Source organism: Helicoverpa zea, chromosome 26 (genome assembly GCF_022581195.2).
Source record: "Helicoverpa zea isolate HzStark_Cry1AcR chromosome 26, ilHelZeax1.1, whole genome shotgun sequence".
Lineage (NCBI taxonomy): Eukaryota > Metazoa > Arthropoda > Insecta > Lepidoptera > Noctuidae > Helicoverpa > Helicoverpa zea.
In genome coordinates this window covers 1,226,735-1,245,997 of record NC_061477.1, presented here as the reverse complement: position 1 = coordinate 1,245,997, position 19,263 = coordinate 1,226,735, and the positions used below count along the sequence as shown (strand labels likewise).

General features: G+C 36.7%; 3 protein-coding genes across 3 annotated transcripts; 2 read left to right on the top strand and 1 right to left on the bottom strand.

Annotated features, from left to right (window-relative positions):
• The first annotated feature begins 1,904 nt into the window (after positions 1-1,904).
• On the top strand, positions 1,905-6,401 carry LOC124642866. The gene is made up of 9 exons (XM_047181618.1): positions 1,905-1,974; positions 2,295-2,469; positions 2,896-3,054; positions 3,431-3,647; positions 3,918-4,093; positions 4,537-4,789; positions 5,196-5,347; positions 5,703-5,856; positions 6,294-6,401. The coding sequence occupies exons 1-9, from the start codon at positions 1,905-1,907 to the stop codon at positions 6,399-6,401; spliced, it is 1,464 nt and encodes a 487-aa protein (XP_047037574.1).
• Positions 6,402-7,384: 983 nt separating this feature from the next.
• LOC124643138 (pro-resilin-like) lies at positions 7,385-19,263 on the bottom strand. The gene is made up of 7 exons (XM_047182006.1): positions 19,121-19,263; positions 17,875-17,907; positions 12,717-12,840; positions 12,198-12,307; positions 8,907-9,042; positions 8,357-8,455; positions 7,385-7,938 (listed from the first exon to the last, which is right to left on the bottom strand). The coding sequence occupies exons 2-7, from the start codon at positions 17,887-17,889 to the stop codon at positions 7,823-7,825; spliced, it is 600 nt and encodes a 199-aa protein (XP_047037962.1). The 5' UTR covers positions 17,890-17,907; positions 19,121-19,263; the 3' UTR covers positions 7,385-7,822.
• On the top strand, positions 9,836-10,759 carry LOC124643137 (ommochrome-binding protein-like). Its single transcript, XM_047182005.1, has one exon. It carries the CDS (start codon positions 9,869-9,871, stop codon positions 10,718-10,720), a length of 852 nt encoding a protein of 283 aa, XP_047037961.1. The 5' UTR covers positions 9,836-9,868; the 3' UTR covers positions 10,721-10,759.

Genomic DNA, 19,263 nt, shown 5'->3' with positions numbered 1-19,263 from the left:
GTTTTTCCTTTAGCCATTACAGGATTACACTAGCTCGGGGTCGGAAGCATGAATAGAACGGGGCTTATGTCCTTAGAAGCAATATGAAAACTTCTTACGTACTGAACAGCATAAAAAAAGCTTCTAAAAGAAGACTCTCAAGGCCTGCGTGCAGGGCGGACCCTGGGGCTTAAGTTTGCAGCAGATTGCCAGTTCGTTTTAGAATACTACTTCTTCCTATCAAATGAGCTGCAGGTTTGATCAAGCGAATAAATCAATCTTCAGTTTCCGTCGTAGAAAAAGCTAACTTCATATATGCAAGAGTTAAATGGCGCGATCGGTTCTTTCTCATTCTTCTGGAACCAATACTGCGAAAAATAAATTATATTTATTTCTTTCTACATCTTATAATTTTCAGATACTACCGTTTTCAAAGTTGCTATGGCGCTCCCGTCGGTCAGTGCTCGCTATTCTGATGGTGATGATGCTAAGCCCCATTCTCTTGTTCACCATGGACCGAGCGAAAGATATCATACAGGATTTGAGTGATACTAACAAGTAGGACTTTTAAAAATACAGACATGAATAAGAAGGGAGTGAGTGTCAGTATGACGAGTGACAGGGAAGTATGGAAGCAGAAGACATATTACGCCGACCCCAAATAAAATTGGGAGCAGGGCAGGAGGAAGAAGAAGTCACCCGTTGATAGTGTAGCTCCCAACAGTGAAAGAATTTTTGAAATCGGTTGTTTGGTTTTGCCTACATCCCGTGATAATTACTCTGCGCACCCGGATATAAAGCACCATATAATCTTCCTTGATGAATGGGCTGTCGGGACCAGTGATTCCCTAGATGCGCCCATTCAACCAAGCGTATAAACTCTTTATTTTTCGACGGTTAAATATTCAAATGACTCCTCCCGCTGTGGGTTAAGAACGGTGAGGGAGTGTCAGACATTTACTGACTAAAACCCATCGTGTTCCATCGTAGGCCTTTTATGTAACAGGGCCGTGGTAACTCGCGAGAACCATCTCGCAGCCCCGGCTGGTTTTGGCCCTGCTGGGCCCCCGCTGGGTTAGCATACCTATAAACTCTTTAGCTTTATGATAAGTACGTTACCCATGAATTCGTTTCCAGGCTACTCCGTAGACAGCTAGAAGAGGAAGTTTATCATGTTGGTACCGGCTGCAATATGCCATTACTAGATCCGTTTGCCGATCAATTTGCTAACTTTAACAGGAATCTGCCGATACTCAAATGTCGTGGTGTTGACTGGGTCAATTGTTTTGTAAGTAAATATATTTTTTTAGTTTGAAACATCTAAGTTTATCTTAGACACAAATGACTGATTTAAAGGTGAAGGAAAACATCTTGAGGAACCCTGGACTATTAAGTCTGAAACCAGCAACCGCAATGAGCAAGCGTGGTGGTTAACGCTCTTTCCTTCTCCGTGTGAGAGGAGGCCGCAGCCCAGCAGTGGCTGTATAGTACAGATATTGACGAGAAGTTTGGCTTGTCTGAAGACAGCTACTATTGAGTTCAATATAGTAAAAAAATATGAGCAAAACATTACTGCGCGTACTTGAGGCACCAAGAGAACTTTTGAATTGCAAAGTTACGTGGTGTAAACTTATTCTAATTAAACCGCGCTACATTAAAATATCTTATTTCATTACAGAAATCGGATTGCCGAGTTTCCCAATCCATTCTGAGAACTACTAAAGATGTTATCTGCATGTACAGATATATAATTTATGTGTCAGATGAAAATTCTTACGTAAGCAATCCCATAAAAGTTGTAGGAGACGAAAAATTTACCCTAAACAGGAGCGATCATGTCAAGATTGAGTGTACGGGCAAACATATTAATAAGTACGTTTCCTAAGTTCTTTTTCTTGCAATAGTTAGTATAAATGTAGTATAAGATGAAGAGGAAGACCGAACATTATTTAGATGACACGAAGAGTGGTACTCGTCATTCTAGAGAAGCAGAGCGTAATGAAAGCCGAAAACATTGCACCGATCCCAAATAAAAAATTAGAAACATGGGAGAAAGAAGAATGAACCGTTGCCATAGAAATTCAGTCTATCATGCTTTAAATGATCTCTTTAAGGTTATTGAGGATTCCTGTCCCTGAGGTTTATGAGTGTCAAGGAATAACTTCAGTGGCGCTTATTTTATGCTCTATGCATAACTTATGTTCTACGCGATTGGCTGATCTCCATTCAAATTTGAGAAAAACTGTGGCTCAAAATCCTGGACAACATTATATCTTCTTTACCTTTCAGCCCAAAAATAAAAACCCATTGGACAGGCTTCAAGGCTGGTTTCCGACAGCTGTCAACGGTTCCAGTACCTCCGAATCGCAAGGACTCCTACAACGTGATGATCCTGTGTTTGGACTCCACTTCTCGCAATGGTTTTATAAGAACCATGCAAAAAAGTTACAAATATTTGACTGAGCAGTTGAATGCTGTTATTTTGAACAGGTAAGTAGGTTGTATTTGGGACTGATGTTTCGTTGATGAGTTATTTGAAGACCTTATGATTAAGAAAGGAAGAAAGAAAAATCTATTTTATTCTGCTATTTCTCCACTACCCAAAAGTAGACTGGTAGAAAACGCCTAAGGCGTTAAGTCCGCCCTTGTACAAAATGTGCAGAACATTAAATAAATCAATATTTTAGCAAAGGCCTTAGGAACTAATGGTTATTTGCTTCTGCCAGCGGTTTCATGCGTTTAAATATTGAGGAAACTACTTCCCCATTCTTGCATGAGAAAGTAATAAACAATCATCATCATCATCATCATCAGCCTATCGCAGTCCACTGCTGGACATAGGCCTCTCCAATCCAATCATACTTACATGTATTTTCGTGTTTATAATATTAGAAGGATAAATATTCCAATTTTCAGTTACAATATCGTGGCTGACGGTACAACTGGCGCCCTCTACCCTATTTTATCTGGTAAACCTGAAGAAGAACATATATTTTCGAGATATAGATGGGAAACCGCGAGGAAGAAATATATAGGCCCTATGAAGTTTATTTTCCATATGTTGAAGAAATATGGGTGAGTTACGACCATACATTTCTCTGATGCAGATAGTGATTTGAGTGATTTCATGAAGACACATTACTTGTATGGGGCTAATGTCAAAATCTCTAGAAGGCAAATCATGCATGTTTTATGTATGTTTTTCTCTGCGCGAGATCTCTCTCCGGTTGTTTCGAATTGCCGAATTGAGTAAAGGAATAGAGAGTGGACCTGTGTCTGCGCAAATGCTTGTACATATAACATGTCCTGTGCAGCTGGCTGGTCTCCTTACATGAGAACAGCCGCTGTTGCCGACAATCGACTAGGGCGCCATTAAAAAAAAAACATGATGATGATTGAGTTAGAATCATCCTCTCCAAAAACTAAAACCTAATAACCTCATTTCTCTCAGTTACCGTACAGCTTACTTCGAAGACATGCCCTGGACTGGCTCAACACAGCAAAAATTCACCTGGTTCCGAAAACAGCCTGCAGACCATTACCTCCGAACGACTGTGCTAAATGAGCTCGATAGAGATAGAGAAGAGAAGACTCATCGAGGGCATCCTACAAGGCACTGCGTTGGACCTACTCCACAATATCAGTTCATGATGAATTTGGCTGATCAGGTACAGGCAAATTAAGCTACCCAAATCTGTAGTTTTCTCATTCAAAATTAAACCTTATTGTTTGGGGATAAACTTGGAAATCTATTTAAGAAAGACAGATTGTAGTTCACCATCATCATGGGCTTCGTTTGTTCGCCAATCATGTTGTTAAGAAACTTGCAAAAATTATATTAGATGTCAATTTAAAGGGAAACGACCGCGCAAAACAACTATAAAGTAAGTAACCTTGACTACTAATTCAAAAATAAACATCGTCTTTCGCCATTTCAGTTTCTCAAGTTAGACGGCAAGAAGTTCTGCTTCACATTAATAGTAGACACGGCATATGATAACTTCACGGTGCATCCTACTGCTGATGACAGTTTGGTCTCCTTCCTCAAGACCCTCGAAGATAGGGGAGCTCTTGAAGACACGCTGGTCATGGTCATGGGAGACCATGGATCTAGGTTGGTTTGGGAATAGTGGTCTATATTTTGTGCTGTTAAATAGGTTCATTTATCATAAAGAGAATGAATAGAAACTTAGAGTTGTAGGTAGGATTGTTTGGGACAATGTCGCTATATTTCGAAGATATTATTATCTAGAAAAACATACAGTTCAAGTAATAAAATAATGTTTCTATATCTGTCTTCTATCTTGGAAACCGTTCCATCAATTTTAAGTTCGATAGGTCCTTTATGCAATTCTGAGAAGGATTTGAAACCCAGAAGATTTTTTTTAGCCTATGCCCTTCAAGTAACCTTACTTATTTTCAGAGCAAACTACAAAACATCAACTATTTGCTTGACTCTATTTTAGCGTTCACTTTGGATTACCCTTGCCTGTGTCAAAACAATCTCAAAAAAAAAATGGTAACTAGGTTCAATATACTTCTTCTCTTCAATTTCAGGTACTCAAAACAGCGCAATACTTACCAAGGCAGAATGGAGGAAAGACTACCTTTAATGGCCATTCTCTTACCTGAAAAGCTGAAAAAACTCAGACCTGATGCCTTCGAGGCTCTAAAACAAAACCAAGATGTTTTGACCACGCCCTTTGATGTCCATGCTACCATATTAGATGTACTGGATCTCAAGAATAAGATCGATAAAGATAAAATACCCGGAACTAATCTTCCTAGAGTCATGACTTTGTTGGAACCGGTAATTTTAAAGCTTATTTATTTATACTTTTTGCATAACGCGCAACGGCGGATTAACGTTTAACGCTACCAAATCTACACGTTTTTAGGAAGGTATTGAGCATGAATGTAGTTGGATATAGAGGACGAGAACGACCAAAGAAACGATGGATGGATTGTGAAAGAGGTTGTATCTGCAAAGCGTTTTACTTGGTAGATGATTTCAGATAGAGAGGAATGAAAGAAAAAGACATATTGCGTCAACTCCTTATGATACATGGGGATAAGGACAGAGAAATATTAATGATCGATGCAAAGAATACTTCACATTAAAAACCGATGATTTTGATGATGAAACGTGATTTGCATAGGCCTTAACTATGGTCAACAAAGTTTCCTTTATTTATAACAGTATTTCACTTCATCAGATTCCGAAATCCCGTTCATGTGGTGAAGCAGGGGTGATGCCGCACTGGTGTGCTTGCTCCGAATGGCACAACGTGGCCAGGAATGACCCCAAATTCGCGCACGTGGGTACAGTGTTCTCCGAATACGTCCAGAGCATGACTCAAGAAGTCGGGTGAGTTGTCATTGATGATTTAATTGTGAGGAATAGCATGGATCACCATAATATGGTGTTTTTGTGAATAGGTTCGTCGCCTTTAGCAGCATCGCTACATATAAAGAACTATAAAACTAAAATCACCGCATTTGCTTATTTGCGTTAAAGTCCTGAACTTCTTAACAGATTAGTACCGTAGGTTTCCATCCCATTGGTAAAATTCTTCCTTTCTCAAGATTGAAAGTTTCAGAGGTTTAGAAAGAAGACTTTTAAACTTTTCTTTACCCAAGCAATTATTAACCGACTTCCCAAAAAAAATTAAGGTATTAATTAGGATATCAAAAGTATTAATCAAGGTTAAATTATTTACCAGGGAGTTATGTGCCATAAGAAGGCTATCATCTACGGAATGGGTGTTGCACCAGCGAGCAGTAGACCATCTATCCAGAATCAACTACATTGACTCCAAGGATCTGAGAAATAACAATCCTTTTATGAAGACTTTGGACGATTATTATCAGGCTAGGGTAAGTATCCTTTTTAAGGAAGACCATCAAAAGACTCATTTTTATGCAGGAAAAGCTAGTGTGATATCATCCTCCCGTTAAAAGACTCCTTTTGATAAAGCCAGCCTAATGTCAGATTTATGTATGCTCCTTTTTCAACCGTTTTAATTTTCAATCTTCGAAATTAGACTCCTAATATCGTGGTGGCCCAATGTTTAAAGCAAATACGAATGTGAGGTAGATTCAGGGTCACGCAAGTACCAATGTATCTTTAACACCAATAACTGAGCAAAGTGGAAGAGAATCTTCTTTAAAAATCGTGGTGATTAACGCTTATTTCTTCTTATTTGAAAGGAGACCTGTGCCCTTCAGTGGGACGATAAAAATGCTGATGATGATGATAACATATAGCCATTATTTCTTCTATTCCAATATAATTTGGTTGATGCATATTTCAGATAATAATGTATCCAGGCAAGGCGGTGTTTGAGGGCACATTGGTATACAACTCCGCCGGGGATTACTACATGATCACCTACAGGGACCTTTCTCGAGTAAATGCGTAAGTATCTTCCTAGCCTTTTCCCAACTATGTTAGGGTCGACTTCCTGTTTAACTGGGTGCAGCAGAGTACATATCTGACCTCCTCATCTTACTCTCCTCATGTTCCCAATTTCTACCTATCTGTTGTTTAGCTTACTAGAGATAGGCATTTGACATTACTTGTATGGGGCTCATTATCATCCTCCTGCCCTTATCTCAATTTTATTTGTGGTCGGCGCAGCATGTTTTCTCTTTCCATACTCTTCTATCAGCCATCATCCCACAAGTGACATTCTTTCTTACCATATCTACTTTCACACAATCCATCCATCGTTTCTTTGGTCTTCTCTTTTTCCACTATATCCGTCCACGTTCATACTCATCACCTTCCTCACAACATGACTCTGATTTCTCCGGATCACATGCCCATTGCCCGTACCATGACAGCCGTTTTCCACGCTTCAAGCTTCCCCTTATAAACTCATTCCTCATTCTATCTATTCACGTAACACCACGTATTTGAGCATAAAAGTAATTATTATTTTCTTACCAGATATGGAGACGAGTCGAAGTGCATAAGCTCTACACATCCTCACTTGAAAAAATACTGTTATTGCAAACACAAGCTCCCTAACTCCTATACCTTTAGAAATGAAACTTTTGGCAAATAAATGTGGAATTAAACATTGGTTTAATTTATTTGTATTATATATGTATTTGATACCTAGATACTTACATACGAATTATTTTGACGCAGAAGTTAGAACCACAAAAAAATCTATTCCACGAAAGATTGAAAAAAAAACAGCTTTAATAACCACAAACCTAAAACCTCCAAATTCTGACAAATATGAGACAACGGCTCACAAACATACATACTCACGTACGTCATAAGTACTACTTTTTTAAAGACAGTTATAAGTCTGTTACAAAAAACAGATACATTCATCATTTGTAAAGTAAATCCTGAGGTTATTAATATCGGTCTAGGAAAACAAGATCACAATTTCATTAAAAATATTTATTGTATAAAAAATACTGGTCAAGTACAAAATACTTAAAACTAAGTTTGATTCGATTACTCTAGATTTGTTTTGCGTCAAAATGATTACAGTAATCCAAATTACGGTTACCTTAGTACCCTTACGATTACATTAGAACCCTTACGGTTACAACAGCACCTCAAGTTTTAATCTCATAATTATTTGCCGAGTCTGTTTCCCTACTACATTGGGGTCGGCTTCCAGTCTAACCAGATGCAGCTGAGTACCAGTGATTTACAAGGAGCGACTGTCTATCTGACCTTTACAACACATTTTTTTTAAATAATACAAAACAAATCTAGAATACCTATAATTTCACTACAAAAATGGTAACTATAGTTAAATTTTAAACAAAAACAACAGTCGTTGGTAGGTTAACCATATGGTTGACGTGAGTTAACTCAATGGTAACCGGGAGGGCCGTAAGCGGTTGACGGTTGCTTGTAACCTTGGTTGCCGAAACCAGTTAGGGAACCGCTGAAATCGCTGGGAGCTGGGGCGTTGTAGTTGTAGCCTCCTGTAAAATAATTTAATAAATGTGAATGTTGTTATTTATTTATTTATTTAATAAGTACAGTGACAGACTATGTTAATAAAAACTGTATAAAATGCAGATGAAAATGAGTATGTAAATGGTCGAGTTAGAATCGAACTTGGCAGCCATATAATGAAATAAAGTCCTCGTCAAGAGATATAACGTTGTAAAAGTGTTCATACAAAAGTGCCCATGATATGAGATTAACTAAAAATACATTTCTATCATCCGGGTGAGTATAAATATTACATGGTGAGTGAAGATACAACAGTTAACTGAATTATTAGGAAACTGATTAATGATTAGACGCATCCGCCTGAACTTTCAGACTTTTCAGAAAATTTTAAGGTCGTCGCAAAACATACAATATAGCTTATTATAATAGTAGACAGGTACATACCTTGTCTGTGGTTATTGTAAGTGGGCTCGGGGTATTTGGCTTGTCCTTCGTATCTGACGTCCGCGTGGAAACCAGTCTGCCAGTCCGCGTGGTAAGTTACTGGTGAAGAAAAATCAGTTATTAGTAACTAAACATAGAAATGTAAGTAGATACTTGAATGAAAAGGAGTAAAAACAGGTGATTGGTAGTTAAAAATATTGACCCGGTAGCACCAAAGCCATAGTTTTCATCATTTATGCCGAGAAAATCTCGCGTTTTTATCAAACAACTGAAATTGCAAAAAAAACGGGAAACAATACTATTGCACAAGTAGGTTGACATCCAGATAAGGAGCTGTCTCTGAATTTGGATATTAATACGCGGTTGTACGCGGCGGTTGGGTTATTAAAACGGCAGAAAAAATTAATCTTTATGTAGAATAAGGTTTTCACAGAAGAAATAAAAAATATTTTTCGCTCTTAGATGTTTTTTTTATTATTTATTGCATTCTCTGTATAAGAATAGGCCTGCTCTACAGGGGGACAATATAAAGGTTTTAGTTTCTACTCACCGATCTGCGTGCGTCCATCAGGGAGCTGAACCCGGTACTCGCCGCGCACCACGTTACCATCGGAGCTCTCTTTGCGATCATAGTCGTTCCCTGATTGAGCATCCTTCACTGAGTAGCCGAACTCGTAGGATTTGGGCTGGAAGAAGACAATATTTTGTGTTTAAAATGTTATTTGATAAATAAGAAGGAAAAAAATAGAGATGTTCAAATTGGACAGTAGGTATAGTATCGTATACCGTGAGGAAATGTAGAATCAACAGTATGATGATGATGATAATGACATAAAAGGGCTGTTAACGTACCCCGTGCCCACTTATTTACTTATTCAAAATCGGTGCTACGGTACGGTATGATATGTAAGTACTATAGTAGCCATATAGTAGCTGACTTATGCATATTTATAAAAAAAGCCAAACCAAAGGCAGGCTACAAAAAATCTGGGCAGCGTTTTCTATTAATATTTTGACGACAGTCAGTGATGAGGGCAATTCCTTGAACGCATTTAAGTTTATTATATAATTGAGTAATAAGAGGAAGTTTAATCATCCAAGAATTACAGCCCCAACAAAAATTAAAGAAGGAATGTTATATACAAATAAAAGTTCCAGACGCTTAAATCAGTTAAGACATACCACTAATTCATATCATACCAGCTTAACAAGCTCAATTAGTACATACATATGATACGTCACGTTAATCCCCAATGGAATACAGACGACCTCTAAACGTGTGTACAACAATTTGCTCATTTACGCCGCGTCAGCTGAGCGTGCTCACAAACACAACGATATCAACAACAATGAAAAAATCACAAAAGCCTTTAATTCAAGTACAGAAGGACGAAATTCCAACGAAAATGGTGCAGAAAACTGCAAAAGCGAACTTGGTAAAACTAAGATAAGTAATCAAAACATTAACAATGCCAGTAGTGAAGTTGATTCAGTTTGCATCGCACGCTCAAAATGACACGCAAACTTCTGTTTTTTGCTCTAGTCATGTGCGTTGACGCGAAATTGACGATCTATTTAACCGACACGCCTATCACGAGGATAGGAACACGAATTTATAGAAAGGAACTACTAACAAATGAGTATCAGAGTCCTAAAGAGCTAGCTTACGATTCTTCTAGCAGAAACCTATTTTTCATGTACATGGACGATGTGGCACAGAACTCAAGAAGGGCCTACGTTAATGTAGTGACAAAACAAACGGACAAAATCGAAGGGATACAAAGAAATAAGGCTACAGCTGTAGATTCGGAATCAGGTGATGTCTACTTCGGATCTGATGATGGATTATACAAATACGATCCTTTAATTAACGTAGCTACAAACATCGGTTTATACAACATGAACATTTTCAAAATAGTTATAAGGAACAATGAAATGTACTTAATTGATGCTAACGATCATATGCTATACAAGATATTTAACGAAGGACAAACAGCGGTAAGAGTTGGTAATTTAAAGACTGTGATGGAATTTGATGTGGATAATGAGAAGAACATTCATATAGTGACGATGTGTGGTGTTTTCTGTGCTTATAATAGTCAAGAAGTAGTGAAAAACAAGGATTTGAGGGTTGTATACAACTTTTTCGTTGAAGGCGACACGACTTTTGGACTATCCGATGATGGTATTCATGAAATTAATTGTTTTAATGGCACAGCGAGAAGAGTAGCTAGCATAGATTTTATTCCTACTAGTATGATCTTTGGAGACTACGGAGATATATTTTACAGTATTGATAATGATATTTATAGGTTAAGGCCAATTAATTCTTATCATATTTACAATATACGCTCTAAGACTTAATGTTTGTATTTGTTTATTAAAGTTTTCATATTTATTTAATGTTATCTTTTACTACGAAAACGTAAATATTGTTTGTATGCCAGGTTATCTCTTGATGAAAAAAATCTCTCTTAATTATGATAATAATAAGTTTGAAAAACATTCATTTTAATATGTGTCGAACACACAAGCCAATCCAAATGCAGAACCTAGTGAATAAAGAGTTCATTATCAATTTCTTGACATTGATATAGGTTAAAATAATTACTACGAACACTGATTGTTAATTATTAACATAATGACCGAGATTCTATAGTTCTAGACTTTCATCAATTTGAACAAACAAACCTTAGAAGTGTCTTTAATTATTCTTTCTAGTTAACATTTTTTCTATTCAACTAATTCTATATTACATACATACTTCCTTATGTACTAGGTACCCTTATGTACTCCCCTTATGAACTTTCTTATGGACTCTCCTTATATATTATGTTCTTCCCTTATGTACTCCCCTGATAAACTCCCCTTATGTACTTCCTATCTTTTCTATAACTTATTCTCTCACACTTAATCGATTCAATTCAGTTGAAATTGGATAAAGCCTTTCTATCATGTTTGAATTTGAAAACATATCAGAATCAAAAGCAATTTTGCAAAAGAAAAGTCTTTGCCAAATTACGCTGTCAAGGTGATAGAATTTTTGTCCAAGTGTTCTCAAAATATTTCGTAAATTAAAGATCTGTTTAGGCATATTTCTGAAGAGTACAGCCGCTTTCTAATTATCTTCATTAGTTGAGGAATGCTAATCTTCGTGGTGATGTCACTGTGCTTGTCTTCGGTTCATTTAAATGAGCTTGTTAGTGTGAACTATATCTTTATGTTTCTGTTTTTCTTGTTATTATTATTCAGTGTCATAGACTGTACTATATAGTATTTTATTGGAAAACAAAATAATTTGTAGTTGTTTTTAACCGATGTTCGTTTTTTTCTTCGCGCATAGCTCCGTCGTTAATCAACCTACATATATATTTTTTTGTTGTGTTTCCTTCTTCTTCCCAAATTGTCCTATTGTCATCAGGTCCAGAATCTGACTATAGAAACCCTGAGAAATCGAAGGCGAAAATAAATACCAACTTCCCAACCAACACAACCAATTTTTCTTCTAGGTTTATCAGTGTTTTCAGAAGTCAGTTTGAATTTTTGCTAATGCTTATTCTCATCTTCTCTTTCTTTGTAGCTTTGTCTTAATCTTCAAGAAGCTAACCTGTGGCATGTTCATAAGCACTCCATCCTCCGAGCCTTTTTCCCAACTATGTTGGGGTCGGCTTCCAGTCTAACCGGATTCAGCTGAGCGACTGCCTATCTGACCTCCTCAACCCAGTTACCCAGGCAACCCAATACCCCTTGGTTAGACTGGTGTCAGACTTACTGGCTCCTGACTGCCCGTAACGTCTGTCAAGGATGTTCAATGACAGGATGAATGTTCTTAAGCACTCACCACTTCGTTATCATGGCCGTGGCCGTGGTCGTGCGCATGTCCGTGGTTGTAGTTCTGAGATCCTGATCCGAAGGTAGGAGGCAGGTAGTTGTTACTCGGTGCTGTGAATCCTGTAAAAATAATTGTAGCTTGAGGCATTAAGTTTGTGGATCTTAAGGAGAGATTAGATTTATATAAACTTTTTGAACCCCATTATTATTGCAAATAACTTAACTCCAGGTAAGTTATTAAAGCGTGAACCTTTTTTACATGTTGTGTGAGTTTCCAGTAGGTACTTAAAGTCTAAAGGCGAGAATCCACTAGTGTGCTGCACAATACACAGAAATGTTTCTACGGTCTACTCGCTCTAGCAAATTGCACTTTTAAAATTGCAACAATTCTAAAATTTCCGGGAAACTTCAAAGTGCCATAAAAGTTAACTTGGTCTTGTATCATCCTTTGTTCGATAATTCTGTTTGATACAGCTGAAATCTAGGAGCTTTTGTTTGAAGCGCAATACTGCAAAGAATTCAAAATTACCTGAACTAGGCGGTAAATAGTTGTTAGACGGAGAGTTGTAGTTATTGGTCGGCTGCTGATAGTTGTACCCTGACACTGGAGGCTCGCAGCTCACCACTGCTGCCAGGAGTGTCACCATGAGGATCTGAAGGTGGAAGGAAAGCTGGGCTTAGTAACACACTCTATGCATACATATCAGGTCACGTCACTGTTGTCGAAAATCTGGAATCCCTTCAGCCTTTTCCTGGAAGATTAATTATCATTATAAATCTTTTTTAAGTCCTGATTCATGATACAAAAACAGGGGGTGTGAAGTTTGTGCTATATGTTACTTTGGCTCTTAAATGGATACACCGATTTGGATACGGCTTTTCAGATGAAAACTGTACCAACTGTATTTAAATTGTATACTTTTTGCACAATACGTATGTACAAAGACGAACTGAGCGGAGACTGTCAGGATTGTTCCATTAAAATCAGCTCAGCCGCTTCAGTAATGAACCTTATGGAAACCTCTGCTTAAAGTCCTAAGCTAGAACACCCAATTTCCCCACAAAAAGGCTAGATTTCAAAAAAATAAGGAGACCCCAATACCAAACAACAGACAGAAAAGGTACAGACAGTAGATGGCCGAAGACTATGAAACCAACCGTGGTTTACATACCACCATATAAATACTTAGTAGATGTATGTATTATGTTCGTATTTCTATTACAAAGTGACCTCTCACTGACCGACATGCATAATTACAGGTGTACTCGAAAGATTCCCACGTAATGAATAAACTGACTCCCAGACTCCCATGGATAGACCCTGCCTTAACCATTACGCAATGTGGAGGTATCTTTATATCTGAGTGTTGAAGAAATAGTGGGTAGATATCATCTTCAAAAGCATTTTATTGTGCCACTGCAGGGCACAGGAATCTTCTCATACAGAGAAGGAAAGAGCGTTGATGACCTCAATATTTCAGATTTTTTAAAATCTATTTTTCTCGAGTTGTTTTTCCCTCACCTTTACTCAGCTATTTAATGTAAGGTCCTGTTAGAAAGTACATTTAACTTAGAAAAATTGTATCTATATTTATTTACCTGACCTGAAATCGAAGGCTCAAAGGTTACTGTTACTGTTACAGCCTTTTTATTGGCACACTGCTGGCCACAGGCCTCCTCTCACACGGAGAAAGAAGCCTCAACACTCGTACTTGAAAGGCTAGTGCTTAAACCACTAGGCTACCAAGACTTCTTTATAACCATATCATCTTGTTAATCTATTCTATACTAATATTATAAGGCTGAAGAGTTTCTTTGTTTGTTTGTTTGAACGCGCTAATCTCAGGAACTACTGGTCCGATTTGAACAATTCTTTCGGTGTTAGATAGCCCATTTATCGAGAAAGGCTACAGGCTACTTTTTATCCGGGTTCGTGCAGAGGTTCCCACGGGATGCGGGTGAAACCGCTGGCAGAAGCTAGTTTTGTATATTGTTTAATTTAATGTGTAACTGTATATGAAGTAAAGTATCCACGGGATGCAAGCAAATCCATATGATGAAGTTAATGTTAGAAATTCTTTGTCTTTACTTTTTGGCTTTACTTTTTACTCATCAATTGTGCGATGTCTGCTACCTACGTCCCTAACTTATCTTGCCGGATGAGAGTACTTTAAAATTACACATAATTCTTCTCGTCTTATTACATTTCATTTCCTCAACTTAAGTTGGTTTTTGTTGCTACAGATGAGTTATTTTCTTTTGTGTGGTGCAATCTTACTAGCTCCCGCCAGCGGTTTCACCTGCGTCTAGTAGGAACTTCGTCTCGTAAACGGATAAGCCTACTTACATCATATGCTCTGTAAATAAATGTGCTGTCTATGACTCAATATATATATATATATATTATATTATATATGTATACCATGGTTTATGAAAATACATAATATTCTATTCTATAAGTAAATCAATTTTTAATTTTCATGGACTAACGTGATTCAAACATTTCGTCTCCACACACTCAGTATTGTATCCCCAAGCGGAGAAATTGTATTAGAGGTTTAAAAACTTCCTCGCTAGGCTCCGCTTTGGCTTAAAAAAGCATGTTTGCTCCAAAAAATCCCTTTGGAAAGTGGTGAAAATCACGGAGAAAGGAAGTAAGAAGAAGCAGTGCAAGTAACGTTCCCAATCACCGCATGTTGTCGCGCTACTTTCTTAGGAGATTTTGCGTTATGACATCTCCTGTACCTAGTCATTTTGTTCTCCATGGTGAAAATACAGTTTCCCAGACCCAAAAATACTCATTCAATTATTAGCTAAGCAATGAAACCTACCAAAAAAACGAACTTTCATCCTATTGTATTTGTGCACGTTAAAATGTTGCCAATCTATTATTTGGTGTAACATAGGTACATAAATTATTATTAAAACAATACCCATTTAAAAAGTTTACTCTATTGTAATCGTAAATAGGATAAAGGAAGTCATATATATGTACATGGATATATTTTGGAAGTGATTATCATCATCTGCCTAGCCTTTTCCCAACTATGTTGGCGTCGGCTTCCATTTTAACCGTATTCAGCTGAGTACCAGTGTTCCACATGGAGCAACCGCCTTTCTGGTCTCTCAATTCATAGTAAAACTAGTTTTCAGACTGTCTTCTGACTACTCGTAACGACTGCCAATGATGTTCAAATGACAAATGGGACTCGTCATGACAAGATGGTTATCCATCCACGGATCGAAATCGATTATCATTAATCTATCCGTACGGCTGTTACAGAAATATCCATTAAAATTAAAGCTTCATTAAATCTATTGCTAACACTTTTTATCTTGTTGACAAAGAAAGTGCCAGCAATTGATTTAAAGATGCTCTAACTTTAATGGACCTTTCTGCAACAGATGGTAGGTCTCATAAAAAATAACAATTAATTAAGCAAACACAAGCAAAGCCGCAGTACTAAGTAGTAAACTGCAAAGACAATAGTTCTCATGGTAGACTGGCCACGGAACATTTTCTTTGTTGTACTTTATTAAACGCAGGTTTATATGAAGGGAAACTTTTATAGAGCCAATATGACTGTGAACAAGAAATGAAATGAATGGAATCATATCACACTTTTATTAACAAGATTAGATGTTTATCAGACGTAAAAACTACCGCACGGATTTAGATGAAAAACGATTTCCGCTAGCGATTTCACCCACGAGAACTATTCTGCGCACTCGGATAAAAAGGTAGGTAGGTAGGTATTTTCTTACTGGTTAAGTAAACTACTTACTTGTCTAAAACTGAAAGAATTTTCAAATCGCTCTTGAAAGCGCGTTCAAGAAAACAAACAAACAAACTCTTGAGCTTTATAACATTAGTAATAGATCTCACGATAAAAGCTAAGAAAAATCGATAAAAAAAATATTTTAAGGAATTTCAACTGCCATGTAAACCCACTGCAACAATGATGGGCGTCTCAAAGCTATTACAACAAGAATTATATCACCATTAAACGTGTGCTAAGTGATGCGTTTGCGCAGGTACCCCGTCTATGTAGGACATACATACATACAGGCTATTTAGAACATCAGTTCCTAGCAAACATTTTTCCAGACATTAGTCAAGATTTTTAAACACTTTCACATAAAACGTTAAAAGTAATTTATTCAAAGTAGGCTGAAAATCAGCCCTTTTTGAAGGTCTACAAAAACAGCCCCCAAAACGCCCGCCCTTCACCACTTCTTATGTGTTCTTACTGGGAAGAAGAATGGGAACAAACTCCCCAGCAACACAATTCATTATTAACTACCTACCCTTTATCTGCCTAGCCTTTTCCCAACTATGTTGGGGTCGGCTTCCAGTCTAACCGGATGCAGCTGAGTACCAGTGATTCACAAGAAGCGACTGCCTATCTGACCTCCTCACCCGAACTACCCGGGCAACCCAATACCCCTTGGTGGATCCTAGCTGCCATTTGAACATCTTTGGCAACCGTTAAAAGAAGTGCCCTTAAGGCTTGGCTAACAACCAGTCTTTAAGAGGGTATTGGGTTGCCCGGGTAACTGCGTTGAGGAGATCACAAAGGCAGTCGCTTCTTGTACAACACTGGTACTCAGCTGCATCTGGTTAGACTGGAAGCTGACCCCAACATAGTTGGAAAGGCTTAGCAGATGACTTCCTTAGGAGGTATTGCGTTATGACTTCTCTTTGTCCTCCATAGCCAGTACCAATAAAATGACATTGAGTAAACAGTAAATGCGGGTATTTCAAAACTAAACCAATTGCCTTCATCAGTAGGTACATACATACACTGCGTGGACGACAAATTGACCGCGTACGATATAATATAGTTTAAATAATAGATATGTTACTCGTTGATGACGGATTGCCAACATTTGATTATATGGCTGTACACTTTATTATGACATGTGTGTACATGTTGGAATAAAATAAATAGTGGACCTACATAAAGAATGTGATACAATTTTTTTTTACACATGTCGAAGTAGTGAAAATGGGTCAGTTTTTTTTAATTAATTACCTTTTGGTATTTTTTACCTTAATTACAAAACTAAAAGGTGTTATCTCAAATACCAAGATATATATTTTTTTCATTAATGAAATTATTCCGGCATCCGGATAAAAGTAGCCTTTATGTTATTATCTCTGATATGCCTATTAGCTATATTCCTGACTCGTGCTAAGTTTCATCAAAATACATTCATCCGTTTGCACTTGCAAAAGTAACAAAAACTTTCGCATTTACAATATTAGCATGATAATGTATTATTATTCCATAGGATAAATTACATAACGTGTAACGCCATGGGGTTCGTCAACCATGACGCATTTCTCTGCCAGCCAAATTACATTCAGATGACACACTAATGCATATTATGATTTTTATATGAACTACGAAGAATCATGTACTTAAACATGTTATAAAACTGAAGAATTTCTTTTTTATTTCTTTGAACGTGCTTATCTCAGGATTTCAAATTCGTTCAGTGTTAAATAGCCCATTTATCGGGGAAGGCTGCAGGCTACATTTTACCGCAGCGCAGAAAAAAATCTACAATGCTTTTTTAATGTACACACATCACACATGATATGCAATTTGCGCATTATGTTATTAAGATATTTTGCTGTTGGATTTTACATAAAAATAAATACATTAAAATTAGCTATTTACCTTATAGTGAACCATTGTAGAAAGATGCAAAACCTGCAAAGACAGAAAAATATAAAATTAATAAAAGCTAGCCTTAACAATATGAGTTAACTTAATCATTAAGAAGCGGATTAAAATATTCAAGAAATCTCATTTACCTATGTGAAAAATAATCAATACCAATTTTACCGCGAACATATTTTCTGCGTTAAAAAATACAAAAATAAAAGATCAAAATCACAAGACCAAATCACCCTTTCATTAAAAACAAACTACGCCTACCCATTATCATAACTCCTAACACACAAAAAACAAGAAATTTCACACCTCCTAAACAAAATCTAATCACCGGTCATCTATTATCGGCCATCTTAGTTCACAATGGCGGCTTCCCACAAGATGGCGTATCTTATCTCTTATGTAAGTGCTAAGAAAATGCGTTCACAATTAAAACAATTACATAAAAGTTTAGGGAAGATTTATGGCCATCTGATTGTGGTTTCTCAGACTTTTATGTTGTTTAAGATAATTTGTTAATTATGTTGTAAGTGTTGATCTATGGGGCTTGTTAATGGTTAAGATTGCTAGGAACCATCTTATCTTTCAATTACTTTTTATTTTTTTTGTAATAAAATTGTAAATCTGAAATCATACTTTGGGGACTCTGCCATTTTTGCCAAATAAATCCTTCGTGGTGAAGTTCATAGGTAGGCCTTTATAAATATGTGTTGTGGTGTTGTGTCTAAATCTTATAATTTACCTAAGTAGCATTATTTTATACTTGTACACATAAAATTTTATTTATTTAATTATGTTAATAACCAGGTACTCAGTCATTATTATTTCTGAGAAGTGTAAAATAAAGAAATGACTTGGAAATTAAACTCTGTCACAATTAATTTGAAGCAAATGGCCCAATTTCTTTGCAACCAAGTTTATTTACTGTTCTTAACTACCCACCTAATTCATCGTAATCGTATACAGTAGTATTTGTGTTTATATAGACTAGCATTTTAGACATTGATTCAGACAAAAATAAAATATTAATAAGACCCAAAAATAAATCAAAACTGTGATTGAAGTTATTAAATTGTAGAAGACTTTTGAAGTTTTCAAACTCAAACTTTGCTTTTAATTTCTACCCATTTTACCAAAACAATAAAACTAAATAGGTAAGTTTGAGTCAAATCCAAGATCAAATTTTGCTTTTAATTTCTACTCATTTTACCAAACCAATAAAACTAAAAAAAACTTTACACAATTTTACCTTCTTCAAACAATTCACTCGCACAAAAAAATAAAATAAACAATTTAACAAAAAGTCACTATGTATTTTTACTTTTTTATTTTATTTACGTCAAAATAAAAATGGCGCGCGAATTTGAATTTGAAAATAGAATGGAACGCACC

Bases quoted from the DNA above. Each gene is read 5' to 3' on its own strand.
- LOC124643137 (XM_047182005.1), top strand. From the start codon at position 9,869: ATGACACGCAAACTTCTGTTTTTTGCTCTAGTCATGTGCGTTGACGCG.
- LOC124642866 (XM_047181618.1), top strand. From the start codon at position 1,905: ATGAAGAGGAAGACCGAACATTATTTAGATGACACGAAGAGTGGTACT. The intron at 2,470-2,895 runs GTAAGTAGGTTG...TCCAATTTTCAG, and splicing joins AATGCTGTTATTTTGAACAG to TTACAATATCGTGGCTGACG. The intron at 4,790-5,195 runs GTAATTTTAAAG...TCACTTCATCAG, and splicing joins TCATGACTTTGTTGGAACCG to ATTCCGAAATCCCGTTCATG.
- LOC124643138 (XM_047182006.1), bottom strand. The intron at 12,308-12,716 runs GTAATTTTGAAT...TTATTTTTACAG, and splicing joins CTATTTACCGCCTAGTTCAG to GATTCACAGCACCGAGTAAC. The intron at 9,043-12,197 runs GTGAGTGCTTAA...GTCTTCTTCCAG, and splicing joins ACGGCCATGATAACGAAGTG to CCCAAATCCTACGAGTTCGG.